Source organism: Eucalyptus grandis, chromosome 9 (assembly GCF_016545825.1).
Source record: "Eucalyptus grandis isolate ANBG69807.140 chromosome 9, ASM1654582v1, whole genome shotgun sequence".
In the NCBI taxonomy this organism is placed as follows: domain Eukaryota; kingdom Viridiplantae; phylum Streptophyta; class Magnoliopsida; order Myrtales; family Myrtaceae; genus Eucalyptus; species Eucalyptus grandis.
In genome coordinates this window covers 40202474-40224780 of record NC_052620.1, presented here as the reverse complement: position 1 = coordinate 40224780, position 22307 = coordinate 40202474, and the positions used below count along the sequence as shown (strand labels likewise).

Genomic DNA, 22307 nt, shown 5'->3' with positions numbered 1-22307 from the left:
AGTTGGCTCTTAAATTGGGAGTGAAATTGTTAAAAGGATTAATTTTAAATATAAATACACAATTCAAGTCCATTATAATTTATTTGGATATAGGTCGTTAATTTTTTCCAAATTAGTAAGAACCTAATGTCCAACAATAAGTCATCTTGACATTTAATTTTGCCAATTGGTTAATCCAAGAGTGACGAGCATGAGAAGATGGACCGGCCTAGGACAATCATGTAAAATAGGAGTTCCTCGATTCTGTACTAAAATAGAATAAGGATTTCTGTCTATTATATTAAACATTTAACTAATCATGTAAAATGGGAGTTCCTCGATAATAATAACTATGGAGTTTAAAAAATCACTTTTAGCTTATTAGCTTACATAATATAATTTGTTATGATAATTTAATTATTATTAATGCAATTAATTAGAATACAAAATTGTGTTCTTGTTATGAAATACATGAATGGATAGAATATATGAATGAATATTCATTATATTCATCTTATCCAATGTACTTATTATGGTACATTTGTATCAAATGTTCTAAGTACATCTCCTATACAATGAACATTCATCTCCTTATCCCGTACATGTATCATTCGATACATTGATATTAATGATAAGTACATTTTTGTTCTCCTATAAATAAGAGTTTAGTTTTAGAAACACGACAGTGAGATACTATAAATAAAACTCTCTCATCTTGCTTTCTCTACTATTTCTGGTGTTCACTTGTTTTCTCTTCTCAATCTCTTCTCTATTATATATTCGCCACGCGATATTTTACAACACGTTATCAGCACGAGGATCTACCGATTGAGTAAGTAACTTTTACAAGCACGAAGATCTACCGACTAAGTAAGTAATTTTTGCAAGGTGGGTATTCTTATTATTGATCAACTTATACTTCATCTTCTTCTATCAATTCTTCATTTTTATTATTCTTGGCCCGAAGCCAAACTTTTAAATCTAAAAGTATCCTTTTGCTCCTGAAGTAGCGGTGGATATTTGGAAATCCTTTTAATTAATTTAAGGATTTATTTTTGCAAGGATTATGGCAAATATTGAAAAACCCAAATTCCACATCCTAGAAGTGAGTGGAAAGAATTATCTATCATGGCGCCTTGACATGGAAATGCACCTCCAAGGGCAAGGTCTCGCTAATACAATTACAGAGGATGGAATCTCAAATGAAAAGGATAAAGCAAATGCACTGATTTTTATTCGCCATCATTTGCATGAGAGCCTGCAGACTCAATATTTATCCGTTCGAGACCCGCATATCTTGTGGAGGAGGTTGAAGGATAGGTATGATCATACCAAAACTGTTATCATCCCTCAAGCACAATATGATTGGCAAAATCTCATACTGCAAGATTTTAAATCGTGTCGACTATAATTCTGCTTTATTTGATATCGTTTCTCGGCTAGAGTTATGCGGTATCAAACTCACTGATGCAGAATTGCTTGAAAAACTTTTTCCACCTTTCATGCTTCGAATATTGTATTGCAACAGCAATACCGGCAACGTCAATTTGCCACATATTCTGAATTAATTTCTGTGCTTCTTACTGTCGAGCAAACTAATGAATTGCTGCTCAAAAATCATGATCTTAGACCTGCTTGCTCAAAAGCATTGCCTGAAGCACATGCTAACTTTGAGAAAAATACTGGCCATTTTAAAGGCTATAAGCGCAGGCAAGAACATAATCCTAGAAGGGATGGCAAGAAATTTAACCGCCCTAGGAAATCAAACTTTGGCCTGAATCATGGCAAAGAAAAGAAGCAAAAGAAGGTGATTAATGAAAGTATTTGTCATCGTTGTGGCATGACCGGGCCTTGGTCACGTGCACATCGTACGCCAAAACATTTTGTTGACCTATACCAGGCATCTTTAAAGAATACGGGCAAGCGTAGTGAATCTCATGCCATTGAAATCAATCCTACTGCCATAACCACTATTGAAGCCAACACTATCCCCGTTGGTGGGACTCCTCTTGCTCCTGAAGTAGCAAATGCATCATTGGATGTCTCTGATTTCTTTGATGACCTCTGATTACTTTGATGAATCATATTGGTGGATAATAATTTGAACTTTGAAATTTATGATGTATTACTTTTTTTATTGTTCTTTATGAAATACTTATGAACCTTATATAATATTTATCTTTGAAAATTTATTTGACCATATAACTAATATGCAACTTTTATGATACTTGACACCTGAAGTTGTCAATATAAATGCAAATGGAAAATACCGAGAAAAAGGAAGATGTTTGTTTGCTTGATGGTGCAACACATACTATATTTTGTAGTAGACGTTTTTTCTCGAGTATGACATTGCGTAAGGCACAAATCCATACAATATCGGTTCTATTCCGATTATTGATGGTTTTGGGAATGCTACAATTATTTTGCCAAATGGTACAATCCTGCATATTGAGAATGCGTTTCTAAGCATTGGATCAAAAATGAATCTGCTCGGTTTCAAAGATGTACGCCGTAATGGGTACCATATTGAGACTATTTATGAGCAAGATAAGGAATACATTGGCATTTCCTCTTATAAGATGGGCACAAGACCATCCATGAGAAGCTAGAAGCTTCTTCTATGGGTTTGTATTGTGTCATGATTAAAGCTGTTGAAACCTATGCTACCATATCCTGGAGATTGGTAAGCCCTGATCAGTTTGGACTGTGGCATGATCGCCTTGGTCATCCTAGCGCTTCAATGATGCGTAGGATAATTCAAAATACAAAAAGGCACCATTTAAAGGATATAAAGGTATTGTTGTCCAAATATTATAATTGTGAGGCTTGCTCACAAGGAAAGCTCATTATCAAACCTTCTATAACAAATGTTAATTTTGAATCTCATTTATTCTTGCAAAGAATTCAGGGGTGATATTTGTGGACCAATACAACCACCAAGTGGACCATTTCGATATTTTATGGTATTAGTGGACGCATCCTGTAGATGGTCCCATGTTTGCCTATTATCTACGCGCAATGTCACATTTGCACGTTTACTTGCACAGATTATAAAGCTCCGGGCACAATTCCCTGATTATCCAATTAAGAGCATAAGGATGGATCAAAGAGTTTTGACACATATTGTGCTTCACTCGGAATCGAGGTTGAGCACCCGGTTGCATATGTTCATACTCAAAATGGATTGGCAGAATCCTTGATTAAACGTATCCAAATCATTGCTCGCACTCTATTATTGAGAACGAATCTCAACGATACAGCATGGGGTCATGCGGTTTTGCATGCAGCAGCTCTAATAAGATTACGCCCCACTGCTAGTATTTTACAATCTCCCCTTCAAATGGTCCTTGGTTATGAACCAGATATTTCACATCTACACACCTTCGGTTGTGCAGTACAGTGCACATAGCACCGCCAAAAGGACGAAAATGGGTCCCCAACGCCGTTTGGGCATTTATGTTGGGTTTAATTCACCATCTATCATTAGGTTCTTGGAACCAACTACTGGTGATCTTTTTACTACCAAGTTTGTAGATTGTCATTTCGATGAGACTAGGTTTCCATCAATTGGGATACCTACAACTTCCATGACTGCAAAACAAAAACCAGTTAAGGTTTTTTCCTGGAATGAGAAATTTATCTCAATTAGACCCAAGGACTCCTGAATGTGAAAACGAGGTGCAGCGCATAATCCATTTACAGGCTATGGCCAATAGACTTCCTGACGCATTTAATGATGCTACTAAGGTAACGAAGTCTCATATTCCAGCTGCAAATGCTTCAGCTAGGATAGCTGTTCCCGAAGAAACAAGGCTAAAATGGATCAAAATCCCCGCACTTGAAGCGTGGTAGACCGATAGGATCAAAAGATACTGCTCCTTGAAAACGAAGGGAAAGAATCGGGAATCCGCTCCGGGAAGAGCCTAGCGTTGTGCTCGCTCTAAAGAGCTTATTGCCCCTGAAGAGGCGCAAACCCATGAAAGGAGCACTAGCCCGGAATACGAGAATTCCATTACATACGTAATGAAATTTGGGATCGAAATGAAATCATCATTGATGATGCTTTTGCATTCTCGGTTGCTCGTCAAATTATGGATGATGATTGTGAACCACAATCTATTATTGAATGTCGTCAAAGGCAAGATTGGCATAAGTGGGAGGAAGCAATTAAAGCCGAATTAGCTTCCTAACTAAACGAGAGGTTTTGGACCCTGTAACTCGTATCCCCGATAATGTAAAGCCCGTTGGATATAAATGGGTATTTATCCGAAAACGAAATGAGAAAAACGAGGTTGTCGGGTATAAAGCCCGACTCATTGCCCAAGATTCTCCCGAGACACTGGGATTGATTATAATGAGACATATTCACCTGTGATGGATATGATTACATTTCGTTTTCTCATTAGCCTAGCAATTTTTGAAAGATTGGAAATGCGTCTTATGGACGTTGTGACGGCAAATCTATATGGCTCATTAGACTCTGATATTTATATGAAAATTCCTGAGGGATTCAAAATGCCTGAAGCATGCACTCCCCACAATTTATTCTCAATAAAATTGCAAAGATCCTTGTACGGGTTAAAGCAATCCGGTCGCATGTGGTATCAACGCCTAAGTGAGTACCTAATTAAGGAAAGGTAAAAAAATGATCATATATGCCCATGCGTGTTTATTAAGAAATCAGAAACTAGATTTGCTATTATAACAATTTATGTCGACGATATAAATTTAATTGGAACTCCAGAAGAGTTAGCTGAAACTGCTGAATATTTGAAAAGGGAGTTTGAAGTTAAAGATTTGGGTAAAACCAAACTTTGTCTTGGTCTAGAGCTTGAGCATAAAGCAAATGGAATAATCGTCCATCAATCAGCATATGTTGAAAGATTGCTTAAACGTTTCAACATGGACAAAGCTCACCCACTGAGCACCCCTATGGTTGTAAGGTCTCTGGATCCCCAAAAGGACCCATTTCGTCCTAAAGAATCTAATGAAGAGATACTTGGTCCTGAAGTACCATATCTCAATGCAATTGGGGCTTTGATGTACTTGGCACAATGTATAAGACTAGATATCGCTTTTGCGGTAAATTTATTGGCACGTTTTAGTTCTGAGCCAACTCGAAGACATTTGAATGGAGTTAAGCATATTTTTCGTTATCTCCGATGAACTATAGATTTGGGATTATATTATTCTAAGGATTCCACTAACTCTGATTTAGTTGGATATGTTGATGCTGGATATAGATCCGATCCACATAAGACTCGCTCTTAAACCGGGTATTTATTTTGTTATAACGGCACCGCTATTTCTTGGCGTTCTACAAAGCAATCGCTAGTAGCTACATCTTCTAACCACTCTGAGATTATTGCTTTATATGAAGCTGGAAGAGAGTGTATTTGGTTAAGATCCGTTATAACACATATTCATAATTCTTGTTGCTTAATACCGGTTACCAATTCTCCCACTATAATTTATGAAGATAATGCTGCTTGTGTTGCACAAGTCAGGGGAGGATATATCAAAGGTGATAGGACCAAGCATATCTCGCCGAAATTTTTCTATACTCATGAACTTCAAGAAAGTCAACAAATTGATGTTAGATAGATTCGATCCATAAATAATCTTGCAGATCTTTTTATCAAATCATTGCCAACATCAACCTTTGAGAAATTAGTATATGGCATTGGTATGAGGCGAGTTCATAAGATGTAAGATTAATTAGCCCCGAAGTGGCTATATGGCTCTATTGAGGGGAGATATTATGAACTATGCATTGCAGTATTGGTATGCGGCTAGTTCACAAGATGCAATAATGATTAGTCCTAGGAGTGGCTATATATACATTGCACTCTTTTTTTTCTTTATGTCCGGTTTTTTCCCATAGGGTTTTTCCGGCTTAAAGTTTTTAACGAGGCAATTAATGCATCCATAAAAGGGAGAAATCATAACATGTGTGCTCTGCACTCTTTTTCCCTTTTGTCCAGGTTTTTATCCCACTTTGGGTTTTTCCGGCTTAAGGTTTTTAATGAGGCAGTATCATTCGATGCACATTTGTAATGAATATGATGAATATTCAAGGGGAGTGTTATGAAATACATGAATGGATAGAATACATGAATGAATATTCATTATATTCATCTTATCCAATGTACTTATTATGGTACATTTGTATTATACATTCTAAGTACATCTCCCGTACAATGAACATTCATCTCCCTGATCAAGTACATGTATCATTCGATACATTGATATTAATGATAAGTACATTCTTGTTCTCCTATAAATAGGAGTTTAGTTTTGATGTACAATACACAATCACACAGAAACACGACAGTGAGATACTAGAAATAAAACTCTCTCATCTTGCTTTCTCTACTATTTCTTGTTCACTTGTTTTCTCTTCTCAATCTCTTCTCTATTATATATTAAGCCACGCGATATTTTACAACAGTTCTAACAATTATTAGACATAATAATATTATAATTTTTTGTAAATTGTATTAATTTTCATTTATGGTTTATGAATAATGTGATAATAGATGAACGTAGACTCGATTATATCTCATGAAGTGTATGATGTGTTTTTCTTTATCATTCCTAGCTTATTCTCTATGCAACTCTGGTAAACCAAAAAAGAAGATAAGTCTTGGAATGGTTATTCCACTAGACCATAAACGGTTAACCCATGCCTTGCCGGGTAATTTGGTTTACGCATAATTTCACCATTTTAATTTTCATAGATAAATAATATGCAAATTCAATAAATAAAAACGGACATCTTCTCACATTTAAAGATTCATATACACAAAATCAAGAAAACTTAAGAGTAAAAATTACAGTGAAATTATAGTGACTAAAACATATTGAACACTTGATGGTCTGCTTTTAATAAAATGATAGTCGTAAAACCATAATGGTGGAGGAATATAAGAATCTTATGAAGAAGAAGTATAAAAAATCATTCAATTATATTTTCAGTAAAAAAAAAAAAAAAAGAAAATGCATTTTATGCTTTATTGCCAATCACCTTCTTGTAAAAACAAAATAACTCGTCAACCTCTTTGTCTAATAAATTATCGATTAATCAAACAAAGCAAATGCGAATCTCCAACTGATAAACACAATATGAAAATAAAGTTTAAAAGAAGAAAACCACAGCTTGGAACTCGTTTACTAGAAGCTCGTTGTAGATGTAAGTGCGATTGTCATTAGACTTTTGTTGACCAAATTTATTTTCCTAATACTCAATCAAATAATGAAAATGACGAAAATGAAAATATCTCACTAACCAACAGAAACAAAAATAAATAAATAAATAAAATTCAAAGACCTCAAAGTTGGGTAACTAAAAGAGAGAAAGAATACGACCAAATAAATATCTCATATGCTTTATTATCCATAGCTCCTGCGTGTATTTATGTATAAGATTAGTTTCTACAGAACAATCAATGAAATCTAGGGTTTTGCATAATTTTTAGAATATTTGAAATCTGGATCAAATGTGAAAAGAGTGGAGAGATCTAAATATGAAACAAAGGGAGTATGTATATACTGAAAAGAAAAATAAAATAAAAATCCCTTAATTATTTGACACGTGTTTCTTAAGGGAAATCTTATACTTAGTTGACCACATTATTTTTAGATTGAGGAAAATAATACAAAACTTCGAAGGAAATACTTAGAAGGAAGTGGCCGGGAAATGTTGAAATTTCCAATAATAACTAATTTGCAACATTGAAGCTCATTTAAACCATTTGTTCTCTAACAAAATTCATGCAACCAAAAAGCACGTGTTCTAAACTGAAGTAAAAGGAGTGCAAAATGTAGGGAAGCGCCGCTTGTAAAAAGAATAATGAATCTCTTATAAATCACAGTTTTTGTTAACCTTCGAGTAACCCCTAGAAAAGATGTGGTTACTATATATTTACTTAGATAAAGATTTTGCAAACCACGCTAGGCAGATAATCGATTCCTATTTGTGCTCTATTCTATTCTCATGAAATTAGTGTTCTAATCCTATCTTATTCAATTTCGCAAGCTAAAAGGTTTTGATTTCTATGGTTGTGCAAAGGAATGCTTGGATCAACTCTAAACCGAATGTGTAATTTTCTTTTGGCACCTTGAGAAAATGAATTTTGAATCTCAAGCCCGTGTAAAAGAATCTACTCTTCTTTTTCTTTTATTTCCCAAAATCTCCTCGAATGGATAATAATGTAAATGATTACTGAACTTTAATTCAATATGTAATGTCCTCCTTAAACTTATCGGTTGTTCAACGTGATATATGAATTTTAATTCAATATGCAATGTGATTCTCAAAATTTTAATTTTTCAATATAACATCTAAATTTTGATACATGTTTAATTAAATCACTAAACTATATGAATATGTTTCATGCTGTCCTTCCATCAATTTAAGTTTAGGGACAACATTGACTTTTTTTCGTATAATTCAAGGACTAAAGTGAATAAATACCAAAAATAGGAAGACAACATTAAATAAATTAAAAGTTCAAAGACCACATTACATATTAAGTTAAAATTCAGAGATTATATTAAATAAATTAATTGTTCAAAGATGATATTGTATATTAAATTAAAATTCATGGATCGATTCTGTTATTTTCTCAATGAAAAGAAAAAGGTTTAAAAGGAAAGAGAGGAAAAAGAAAAAGACGAAGGATAGATTCGGGTTCGACCCAGAAATCGAAGCTCCCAGTGAGTGATCGCATGCGGCGACGCTCGTAATGGCTTCGTCGGAGATCGAAGTCACCGAGTCCCCCGGAGCGGCGACCGCCCAAGACCCTCCCAGCGAAGCGGCGGCGGCGGCGGCCGTCGTCGTCGATGTTGTTCTCCGCCTCCGCGTACGGCGATTTGGAGCAATTGAGGAGGTTCGTGGAGCAAGGAGGCGCCTCCCTCTCGACCCCCGACGCTAACGGGTACTACGCTCTCCAGTGGGCCGCCCTCAACAACTTCGCCGACGTCGTTCAGTACATCATCGAGGTATTGCGCCTTTCCATCGCTCCTTCTTCTTCCTTCGAACTGCGTGAATGATTTTGCGCGCCCAATCGTGCATTTCTAGCCACATTGTCCTGAATTGGGGTGTATAAAGTTGCTGCTTGGAGCATTTGCTTCCTGGTTGTCTACTTGTTTCTGTATTGACGTGCTAATTATTGCCGTTCTTTATGTATGTCGGTGTTGGATGATGAATTGATTGAAGAACGAGGGTAATGTGAATGCGACGGACAACTTGAAGCAGACTGCACTGCATTGGGCCGCCGTTCGTGGATCCGTTGCGGTTGCGGATGTGCTTTTGCAAAATAGAGCTTGGGTAGAGGCAGCTGATACAAATGGGTATCGGGTACTTGTTCATCCACCACATTTTTCTTCTGAGATAATTGTTGTTCTCATTTTTTTACTTACCGTAGTTAGAGTAATCATAGCATTGGCATGAAGTAAAGAACGAATTTGATAATTATTAGGTTTCGGCTTGAGTTAAGAAAGGATTTTGAGCTTTTCATGGGCGACTTTTTATGCTGTACTGATGAGCAGTGATGTGTGATGCCGCTGGCTATAGTGGTCATTTCAATTTTTATAGAACTTTTTTCTGCCAAAGATCATGGAATTTTATTTTCTGAAGTTGTGATTTATTCTGTTTAACTATATGTTCTCCATGTCATTCATTGAGAAGTGTTTTTCCTTTTCTTACTTCCTCAGTGTGTTAATTTTTTTTTTCTTTAATGACCATTCTTCATTTGCTAGCCTCTCCGCTGCAGGCAGTTCATGTTGCTGCCCAATATGGCCAGACGGCCTTCTTAAATCACATCGTTGCAGGGTATCATGCTGATAATGATGCACCAGATAATGATGGAAGAAGTCCTCTTCATCGGTATGTTAAAATTGCCGCTGGATGTTAAGTCGAATGAAAGTCATGATTGATAACGTTTCTCTTCCGGGGAACAATTTTTGATGAGAAATAGTTTTTTTTTTTTTGTTTTTGTTTCCGAGAATAATTTCTGAGTATAAGAACGCGTTTAGTAACTGCAAAAAATTTCTATTCTCAAGATAGAAATGCGTTTAGTAAAATTGTATAATTTTATTATTTCTTTTAATTGTTTAATATTTTTATTATATTTTTCCTTTTTTTCTTCTTTTTTTTTTTTTTTTTTTTTTTTTCCTTCTTTCTCTTTCGTGGCCAGACCTCGCCCAGCCCTTGTCTGGCCAATCGCTGGCGCCAGCCATGGCCAAGGCCGGCAACTAGCCAAAAGAAAAAGAAAAGAAAAGAGAAGAAAAGAGAGGAGAGAGAAAAATTGTTCTCGGGGATAAGAAACTACTTTTTTTAACTTCTTGTTTCTGTTTCAAATTTATTCCCGGAAACAAAAAAATAGATATTTTGTTCCCAGGAACAAAAGTTTTACCAAACATATTTCTATTCTTTTTTCGTTCCCCGAAACAAAAGAACAGAAATTTTTATTTCGGAAACAGAAACACTTTTTAACAAACGGGGCCTAAGTGGACAAAGTTGGACATACTTTTTCTTGACCTAAAAACTCCATTTTTATCAATGATGGACTTATCCAATATGGGATAAATCCCTTTGATGGAACGGATCATAGTTTTTGCTCATCATTTCAAATGCTATTTCTACAGAATTTTCATGACATCGAAGGAGTAAATTATTTGCTTACTCTGCAATGCATGGTTGATGCAATTGAGCATTGTCAAATGTGATGTCTTATGTACATTCATCAAAATATAATATAGTAGTTTCTCTCTACTCTCTCTACAATCTGTTTTGCTTGTGAATTTCTTAAACCTGGTTTTATGGTCTATTATGATTCGAATGGTTAGGAGGTGTGAATTTCTCTGTTGATGGTAATTTGTCTTTGGAATTCATCTTGATTGTTTTTCTTTTTCTTTCTTATATTATTAACATCCTGACATTGTAGAAATCATGGTGGAAGATTGAGAAAGCTGTATGAGGTGGGCATAGTTTGATAAGATGCTCTTATATTAAGGAAAAGAACGAATTGTTTGATAAGATGCCTTGGTACCTCAGCTAATTTAATTGCAAGTTGCTTTAGCAGAGAAGACCTTTGCATGATTTTGAAATCTCTGCATTGAATTCAGAGTCTAAATATGTTTGATAAGACATTGATGCAAATCTGGAGGAAGCGTGAGTAACTCATCATTAGTTTTTTTTTCAACTGAACCTTGTTTATAGAAGTCACAAGCTGAACTCTTGCTAAACAAACGGTACTGCTTGCTTGTCTGAATGTGTGATCTATGATGGCTATAGATGGTTCAAGTTCCTTGTTATAATGAGGGATGATTGGGAAGGATTTAATTTAAAATGTTGAGAAAGATAGTTCCCATTTCATTTTATATTGCTTTAGTCTGCAGCTTTCTTATCTGATCATTTCTGATAGTAATTAATTTTTATGCCCTGCTCAATGTTTTGTTATATCTCTATCTGTGATAGAATTCGGGAATTCAACATCTCCTGATTTAACTATCCTGTAATCAACTGGAAATTTTCTTGTAACGGCAACAAAACATCATTATCATTATTATAGTTGCAGCTGCCGCTGCCGTCATCATTATTATTATCATCTCAAAGTTAACTAGAAACTTTCTTTAAATGATAAAAGCATTATAATCCTTCTTTTTGTCCCCCATCGTATATGAATGGTCAGTGATGCTGGTTCTTTTGCAATGATCAGGACTACATACAAAGGATATGCTAGCACAAGCAGATTGCTTCTTTTTAGAGATGCATCCCGGGGGAGACAAGATAAAGGTGTAGTGAGTTTACTCATGGCAATCACTACCAGATGTCAGGAGAACTTCTATATTTTACCTATTTACTCTTAAAATGGTTTCTTCTGGGGACTTTTAGTTGTTCTAGCAGCATCTGGTTCAGAAAATTCTGCATTTTGGATTGTCTTTTCTCGTGATGCATCTGGTTATAAACATGAAGTTTGCAGATGAGCCTGAACTGACCATGCTGTTGGTAGTTGTGGTAGATGGTTTGTGATGCATGATGAATTGCCTAGGCAATGGTATCTTAGGCTAATTGAGTCATTTGTTAATAATAATTAGATGAAAATATATTAGCGCAAACTTCAGGAGTCCCCATGCATACTACTAATTGGATAGATAAGTTTCTCTCCATTGTGAATGGTGAAGGCAAAACAATAGGCTGTGGTGCAGCAGCTTGGAGGAATTTAATGAAGGTTTAGCTGCTGGTCTTCACAAAATTTGAATGTGTGGACCAACTTGACCTTGTTTAACAGCTGGTCTTTGCAAATTGTGGGGTGGGACAATAGATGTTTCTTTGGTTTTCTTTTCCATTTTATGGTTGCATGCAATGTAGATGAACTTGTTTAGATTTCTTAGTTGCTATCTTACTTCTGTTTTATTGGTCCTCATGATGAGATGGTTTATCGGTTGCTTAAATCCATGTATAAAACTCATGAGCACTTCTATTGGATAACCTCTTAGAAGATGTTGTGATTTTGGCATGCTGCATTAGGTTTTGCATTTTATTCAATCGCAAGATGTTTCTAGGATAATGTAGAATATGACATGTAATTTTGTCAAGGATCATTGGATTATGTATATGTAAACATATGTATTGTACTTGTTTCTTTTTTAATGAATTAATGTTTCATCAACTGATACAATATGTTAAGAGACTAAAACACACTTGGTAATGATTGGCTCACTTACACAAGTAATCACTTTAATGTTGAGATGAGACAATATAAACTATAGATGCTGGAAGAGAAACTTTAGTTCATAATATAATTTAAAGTCGCCTCGATTAGATTCAAGATGAGGTTTGCGATTTGTATGTAATAAGACCGAACATGATAGTCCACAATCATGTATACCTAATGAAAGTTGAATGCAAGTACACTAAATTGGGTGATGTAAAAAGTGAATTGATATAGTATTCAACCTAAATATATGTACTTGAGAATCACATGATCATGTTTGGTTAAGATCTGTATAGTGGATATGTGTAATAAATGATATGTTCTTATAGAAAAAGATATCTACTATAACATGTAATTTATACTATATGTGTTTTATTTGACCGATAAGGGGGTGAGTGAAATTATTCCTATTTACTCATCATGTGAGTCCTTGAGGTAATTTATGAATTAATTACCTCATTTTGTACCTCATACTATTTATGACTATGTTCTCAAAGTAACATATCAATATTGCTACTTTAGCATGTTATCGGCAATAATGAATACATATGGTTTTATGAGACATGTCTAGGAATCTGAAATGGGGAGACATAAGTGTGAATGAAGACTATTGTTGATTTACATTTATCTGTTTAATGGTCGATTAATTATATCGCCTTATAATTGTGAATACATGATGTTTTGAGACTGGTTAAGTATAGTTTTTTAGGGATATGTATACTTAAACAAATGTAGTAAAATATGTATGGAGGAACTTTGAGATATTATTTATTTATTTATTTTTGGGATTGTAGTCATTATGTTATCTCTAAGAGGTGTATAATTTGAGCTCTAAAATGCAAATGTACTCACTAGTGGCACAGCCTATGTACCAGTATAAATTATTTCTAAAATAGATGAATGTTGAATGTTTTATAAGCATTATCAAGCCCATTATGTTCGAACCAAAGATGCGCCCAAGATGAGGTGTGCTCAAAAGGCACCGGTTCGCCCATGATGTGGTGTGCTTTAGAGGCATCCTTTGAAGAGGCGTGGGCAATTGTCTTTTAAGGGAAGTTAAAATAACTTCATAATGACGCAATCAATATACAAGAAAATACTAAGACAGAGAGACGTAAATTCTCCTCTCCATTAGAAAAGCACATGAAAATGGTTTCTATCATCACTTTGAGAAAACTATTGGTATTAACGCTGTGAAACAAAAATATCTTTCTTGTGATTATGTTCGAGCCATTGTGAAGTTATAGATTTGCCAATTATTCGTTGATGATGCATTGTATTTTCCAGGGTAATTCTCTTGTTATGTATCAAAAGGTTAGTCAATTCTTTCCTGATTTTATCCAGCACTTTTTATACCTGGTTTTATGTTTAGAGTAGCCTATGCTAAGAATTGCACGCGGAAGGATGTGAATGAGAGCGCAGATATGGTGTAGCTATTTTCTATCCACATCGCTGTAGATCTTTATTTCCGAATGCATGGGGAACTAGAGCCGCCCATTCGGTATCACGTGATCCCTAAATAAAAAGTTCACATAAAAGGATCCAAAGCCAAACAAAATTTTCCAAGTTGACTTGCTTGCGTTATTTTCTCTCTCGGGTTGGAATAATGTAGTAATTTTTTTTTTGTATTCAGATTCCGCAACTCTTAATTGCCTCTATTTTATCAAATGAACTCCCATTCTCTGTTAAACGTAGGTATGGTTTGAATAGAACATTTACGACGATTTGAGCATCACGACGGTATCCCAGGACCATGAGCTTCCTTATTGTAGTGCATAGAGAATTGCGGCTCACTCGCACTCTGAGGAAGAAAAGAATTTACTGCAGCCGATGAACTATTAAAAGGCCTCCAAATGCGTCCCGAACGCAGATGTCCTTTGAACATCATTTTACAGCTATAGTTTCGGAACTGTCGATGTTCGTTCAAATATTTTACATTTGATTCTGCATTTTACGAAGTTGAAAGGACAATCTTCCGAAATATATAGAGATATGGCTCAATCCATTCGGTCCATATTTTCTTTCCCAAAAGTCAGTGGGAACCGATAAAATTTGGCAAATAAATCCAAGTTGCAGACTTCAAGTCTTCTTTAAACCAATTATGTAAGGGTTATGTAAGGGTTCGTTCATTTCGCGAAAAATAAATTTTAAAAAAATATTGTTTGGAATTTTCAGCCTTCGTTTAATGAAAAATGAATTGCCTGGGGAAAAAGCCTTCAAAAATAGAGGACTCTAGTTCCCTTGACATTTAATTTTGCCGATTAGTTAAATTAAGAGTGACGAGCAAAAGAAGATGGACTGGCCTAGGACATCACGTAAGATGGGAGCTCCTGGATTCCTGTACTACAATCGAATAAAATTTCTGTCTATTATATTAAATATTTAACCAATCCGATTATAATCTATAAATTAATTTTTAAGATGAAAAATTTCCAGAAAAATTTAATAAATATTATCCTTTTAGCAGCTTCTCATCAAATATTAAATATATAATCTTTTTATTCGCAGCTATAAGTCTAATTTATAGATAGTGGGCTTGAAGCAAAAAAAAGTAATAAATGCGAATCTATAACTAAATTTTGATTATCTAAGTTGTTATTACATCATTATTGCTATCATTGAATATCCATTGAGAAAAAAAGAAAACCTAGGTTATTATTTATTATCAACTAATAAGTATAAAAATAACATGCAATAATTAGATTATATGAACAATAATAATAGTTATCTTAAGGAACTCATAAAATTTATGAAATTTATTTCTTTCAGTTTATTGGCTCACAAAATATAATTTTACATGGTAATTTAGTTATTATTAATACAATTAATTATAATGCAATAGTGTACTAACATGCTTAATTGTCTATAGCTAAAAGAGAGACAAAAAAATGCAACGAACTAAGTATCTAATATGCTAGGAAAAGTATCAAAATAGTCATAAACTTTTTGCATTAGTACCAATTTAGTCATAAATCTTTTAATTTGACCATTTTAATATAAATCTTTTTACATTGGTACTAATTGAGTCCATCCAACTAATTTAAGCTGGAAATTGCTAACGTGACTGTCGGCGGTCTTATGTGGTGCCACATGGACAAATTTTATAGTTTTTTTATATTTTTCCAGATTTTTAAAATTATTTTTTTTCTTTTTTTTTTCTCCTTACCCCTTGGCCGACAAGGTCATTGGTCGGCCGACCATCAACGGCCACGAGGCTGGTCGGGGTGAGGGCCCCGCGCCCTCGCCGGCCACGGGCGAGGTGTCGGCCCCCGCCCAAATCCAAGCGAGGCGCGGTAGCCCTTGCACGTGGCGGGTGAGGGTGCGGCAGCCCTCGCCCGGATCCGGGCGAGGCGCGGCCCTCTGCGGTTTCAAGCCTCGTAGCTATCGGCGAAGGAAGTGGTGGTGGTCGGGGCTCGTGTCGGCATTCTCACAAACATGTCTCGTGCAAAACGCAAGAGAGAGAGAGAGAGAGAGAGAGAGAGAGTACCCGTTGAGCTTGATTGAGAGAAGAAGGGAGAGATGCTACATAGCCGGAGGAGACGAGATGCCCGCCGTCGCACCCTCGCCCGGCTAACGGGCGGGGTTTCGACCCTCGCCTGGATCTGGGCGAGGGCCAATGCCCTCACCTATGGCCAGCGAGGGTGCAACGGCCCTCACCAATGGTCGGCGGGGCGCGAGGCCCCTCGCCCGACCAGCCTGTGGTCAGCGACCTCATCAGCCAATGGTAAGGAGAAAATGAAAATAATAATAATGATAATAAATAATTTTAAAAATCTGAAATATATATATATATAATTATAAAATTTGTCCACATGGCACCACATAAGACCACCAGTAGCCACGTCAGCATTTTTTGGCTTAAAATAGCTGGATGGATTGAATTGATATCAATGTGAAAATGTTTAGGATTAAATTGGTCCAATTAAAAAGTTTAAGATTGAATTGGTACTAATACAAAAGGTTTATGATTATTTTGGTACTTCTCCCTAATATGCTTAATTGTCTATAGCTCATGCATGTATGTGTTTATAAGATTAGTTCCTCCAGAATAATCTATAAAATCTATGGTTTGCCTAATTTTCAGAACATTTGAAATCCAGATCAAATGCGAAAAGAGTGGAAAGATCCAACTATGAAACATAGGGCGTCTATATATACTGAAAAAAAAAATCAAAGAGTAGAAAAAGGAAATTGTCAAATATTTGACATGTGTTAGTTTAGGGAAATCTTTTATGTAATTAACGGCATTACTGTTATATTGAGGAAAATAGTACAAAACTTCGAAGGAAATACTTAGAAAGAAAAGGTACAGGAAATGATGAAATTTCTAATAGTAACTAATTTGCAACATTGAAGCTCATTAAATCTATTTGGTCTTTAACAAAACTCATGGAATCGAAAAGCACATGTTCTAAACTGAAGTAAAAGGAGTGCGAAATGTAAGAAAAGCACCCCTTGTAAGAAGAATAATCAATCTCTTATAAATCACAGTTTTGCATTTTAATCTTCATAGTAACTCCTAGAAAAGACGTAGTTATTATATATTCACGAAGATAAATATTTTGTACACCGCGTTAGGCAGATATCTGATTCCTATTTATGCTCTATTCTATTCGCATGAAATAGGTTTTCTATTCCTATCTTATTCATTTTCGCAAGCTAAAAGGTTTTGATTTCTATGGTCATGCAAAGGAATGCCTCAATCAAATTTGAATCAAATACGTAATTTTCTTTTGGTACCTTTACAAAATGAATTCGGAATCCCAAGCCCATGAAAATTAATCTGCTGTTCTTTTTCCTTTTTTTTTCCTAAAATCTCCTCGAAAGGGATAATAATACAAATAATTCATTAACTTTAATTCAATGTGTAAGTGGTTCTTGAACTTTTCATTTATTTAATGTGGTCTCTAATTTTTAGCTCTATGAAATATGATTCTCAAAATTTTAATTTGTTCAATGTAATCTCTTATTTTTTATACAATTGTTGAACTATATGAATATGTTCCATGTTATCCTTAATTAATTCAAATTCAGGGACAACATTAATTATTTTTATATAATTCAATGATTAAATTGAATACATATCAAAAGTTATTATGCACAATGAGCTAAAATTTAGAAATTATATAAAAAAAATTAATTATTTAAGGATGATATTAGATATTGAGCCAAAATTTAGAGATTGGTTGTGTCATTTTTCAATAAAAAAAAAAGGGGGTTTAAAAAGGAAAAGAAAAAAAAGATGAAGAATAGATTCGGGTTCGACGCAGAAATCGAAGCTCCCAGTGAGCAAGGCGGGTATAAACCCCCCCAAACTAAACCATCGATTCCTTCAATTCCCCCATTCGATCTTTTCACGCAGTGATCGCATGCCGCGACGCTCGTAATGGCTTCGTCGGAGATCGAAGTCACCGAGTCCCCCGGAGCGGCGACCGCCCAAGACCCTCCCGGCGAAGCGGCGGCGGCCGTCGTCGACGTGTTCTCCGCCTCCGCGTACGGCGATTTGGAGCAACTGAGGAGGTTCGTGGAGCAAGGAGGCGCCTCCCTCTGGACCCCCGACGCTAACGGGTACTACGCTCTCCAGTGGGCCGCCCTCAACAACTTCGCCGACGTCGTCCAGTACATCATCGAGGTATTGCGCCTTTCCGGCGCTCGCTTCTTCCTCCTTCCGCCCGCCGTGAATGATTTTGCGCGCCCAATCGCGCGTTCCTCATGACGCGGTCCTGAATTTGGGGTGTGTGTAAAGTTGCTGCTTGAAGCATTTGCTTCCTGCTCGTTTCTGTCTGAACGTACTAATTATTGTTGTCCTTCATGTATGTCGGTGTTGGGTGATGAATTGATTGAAGAATGGGGGTAATGTGAATGCGACGGACAACTTGAAGCAGACTGCACTGCATTGGGCCGCCGTTCGGGGATCCGTTGCGGTTGCGGATGTGCTTTTGCAAAATGGAGCTTGGGTAGAGGCAGCTGATGTAAATGGGTATCGGGTACTTGTTCATTCTCCACATCTTTCTTTTAAGATAATTGTTATTCTTATTTTATTTACTTACCGTTGTTAGAGGAATTATAGCGTTGGCATGAAGTAAAAGAACGAATTTGATAGTTATTAGGTTTCGTCTTGAGTTAAGAAAGTATTTTGAGCTTTTCATGGGTAACTTTTTATGCTGTGCTGATGAATAGGAAGGTGTGATGCCACTGGCTGTAGTAGTCATTTCAATTTTTATGGAACCATTTTCTGCCAAAGATCATGGAATTTTATTTTCTGAAGTCGTGATTTATTCTGTTTAACTATATGTTTCTCCATGTTGTTCATTGAGAAGGGTTGTTCCTTTTCTTACTTCTTCTGGTGTTAATTTTTTCTTTAATGACCATTCTTCATTTGCTAGCCTCTCCACTGCAGGCTAGTCGGCCTTCTTAAATCATATTGTTGGAAGGTATCATGCTGATTATGATGCACCAGATAATGATGGAAGAAGTCCTCTTCATTGGTATGTTAAAATTGCACTGGATGTTAAGTCGCATGAATGTCATGAAACTGCTTTCTGGAAAATAAGTGGACAAAGTTGGACACACTTGTCTCTTGACCTAAAAACTCCATTTTTATCAATGAATGGCTTATCCAATATGGGGGAAAATTCCTTTAATGGAAAGAATCAGTGTTGTGCTCATCATCTGAAATGCTATTTCTACAGAGTTTCATGACATCGAAGGAGTAAATTATTTGCTCACTCTGCAATGCATTGTTGATGTAGTTGAGCATTATCAAATGTGATGTCTTATTTACATTCATAGAAATATAATATGGTAGTTTCTCTTTACTCTCTTTACAATCTCTTTTGCTTGTGAATTTCTTAAAGCTGGTTTTATGGCCTATTAAAATTTGAATGGTTAGGAGGTGCGAAGTTCTCTGTTGATAGCAATTTGTCTTTGGAATTCATCTTGATCGTTTTTCTTTTTCTTTCTTATATGATTAAGAATACAAAATTTATAATTGTTCGGTTTAGACCAAGCTTACGTCCACTCTCCCACGCTAACAGCTTTCTGTTGGATTCCACTATGTAATCAACAAGAGATTACAACTTTGAGTGCAAACACTTAGTGGTAGATCATACTATCTCACTAAGTCACTCTTTTGGTATTTCTCTCACGATCACAAACGTTTAAGCTCACCAAAAATAAATGTATAATCAAAGGTCGCTCAGACTTTGGAATTATAAATTCTACGCTCCGTCTCTTACTTGCTCTCCGGTCCTTGGTCTTCTTAAATATTCCTCCACTTCCAAACTAGCCGTTGGATAGTATCTTAGAGGATCATCTTCCAATCCACCCATTGGACAGATCTGTATTTAGAAGATTTAGTAATTGTTAAGTGATAGAAGTAGAATTCTAAATTGATTCCGATTGCCTATACAAATAGAATATTGGTTTTTATAAGTAAAGCTTTTTCGTATAGAAAGTTCTTATCTGCAATATCCAATTGTTAATCAATTAGATTGAGTCAATCAAATCAATTTTAATGTAGAATCCAAACCAGATCACTACTTGTTATATTTTGGGGCTTATGTTACGTTCTGTCAAGTTGTCTCATTCTGAACATGTGTCTTGTTCTGGACCTTATCACATTCTGGACTTGTGTCTCGTTCTAATGTAAAGTTTAAGAGTATTCTGTTGGAAGTAAAGTCTAATTGTCTTCCCTCTGAAGTAGAGTCTGAGTATCTTCCTTCTTCACTTGCATTTAGTCTGGAATTTGTCAGAGAGAGCGGACTTCTGATATAAAACAGACTTTTAACAGTGTTGGAGTCTTCAGACTTTAACACAGAAGTCTGGAAATCTTTATAATAGACTTTACAATCTGAACGTAAGTCTGAACATATTATGCTTCTAAACAGATTTAACCTTAACGTCTGGACATAGTCTGAATAAGTTCAGCGTTAACATAGAGTCTGTTTTCTAGTTCTTCCAAGTATAGACTTTCATCTACATAATCTATTACCCAACCATTAAATACGTTAATAGCATTTGATTTATTTTGTCATCTTCAAAATATCATAAGGAATTTCCCTAACATTGTTTAATCGCTCACATTTTATAGTAATACAGGAAGACATGGCCCTTTGGCAAGGAGATGGGGATGTACTTTTGGTGTCCGTCGACTGGAAGCAAAATCATCGTCTTTTATGGAAGATGTAGGGAGACTCTCCTCATACCATACTTGTATCCTTTCAAAATCATTGGACCCTTCGGAGGCTCTAGGGGAACTAAATGGGATGATGGAGTGCATACTGAGGTGAGGGACTTTCGTATCATTGCCAGCGACGTAATTCACTCGATCGGGATTATGTACGATAACAATGGTTCCATCGTCCGATGCTCTCAACATAGCCGAGGAGACAGGCCTCTAGACACATTGTTTAGTCCATATCTCAACCGCCCCCCCCTCTCTTTCCACCGGAAGTTGTTCATATGTACAAGTTGCTATTCTTTTTCCACACTGGAGGTTGTTCATGAATATAGGTTGCTTTCACGATGTTCTTAGCTTCTTGAGGCACGGTTTCTTTTCAACAAAGACTGAGGCACTTCTTTTGGCATCTTATATCTCAAACCCAAGTAAAACATGTTTCGCTCTGCTATTCTTGCAGGTCGGTCTGGATTATCCCAAGCAGTGTCTAGTTGCGATATCAAGTTGGATGAACGGAAACGGAATCTCCACAAACTATCATCCAGAACCTGAAAATGCATATCATGGAGACTACTTATTGGCTGTTCGGATCAGAGATGCTCTTGGAAGGTCAATGGAATTTCGTATCCCGCCGATGTTAGGTGGTGGCAAGATCGTTTGCTTCTTCGGAAGGGCTGGATCATGTCTTAATTCTATCGGAGCGCATTTGGAACCATAACAGTTATCCAAGAACTGTTTTTGAATTAGAGACAGGAGATGTATATATAAATGCAACATGCCTAATCATTTTCCGTACACGATTCACATACATGATAATCCACTTGGATATAGCTCGTCAACTCTTCAAACTAGTTCACTTATCGTCTAAAGATATGTCGTCTTAATACTTAATTTTGTCGATTGATTACTCCAAGAGTTATGTGCAGACGAAGATGGAATAGGCTAGGCCTACTCCTGCACCATCCATTTGCAATCTATAAATTAATGTATAAGGCAATAAATTTGTAGAGAAATAAAATTAGTATTATATTTTTAGTAGCCCCTCGTCAGATATATAAATTTACTATTCATTTCTATTCATAGCTCTAAGGCTAATTTATAGATCGTGTAAACAAAGACAATTAAATAATTGTGAATTGATAACTAAGTTATGATTATCACGTCATTATTACATCATTATTGTTATCATTGATAACCCATTGAGAAAAAAATAATATCATTTGTTATCAACTATTTAGTTTAAAAATATCAAGGTACATTAGATTTTATGAATAATGATTATGATTACCTTAAGGGACTGATAGAATTTAAGGAATATTATTAGTTTCAGCTTATTAGCTCACACAAGATAACTTCGAAAATAATTTATATAATTATTGATATATCTAATTAATACAAGAACATTTATGTTCAAATCACTACTA

General features: G+C 35.8%; 1 protein-coding gene across 1 annotated transcript; it reads left to right on the top strand.

The window, feature by feature from the left end:
* Nucleotides 1-17958: 17958 nt before the first annotated feature.
* Nucleotides 17959-19090, top strand: LOC120288593 (probable protein S-acyltransferase 23). The gene is made up of 2 exons (XM_039302669.1): nt 17959-18336; nt 18551-19090. Exons 1-2 carry the CDS (start codon nt 18091-18093, stop codon nt 18761-18763), a joined length of 459 nt encoding a protein of 152 aa, XP_039158603.1. The 5' UTR covers nt 17959-18090; the 3' UTR covers nt 18764-19090.
* The last annotated feature ends 3217 nt before the right edge of the window (nt 19091-22307 follow it).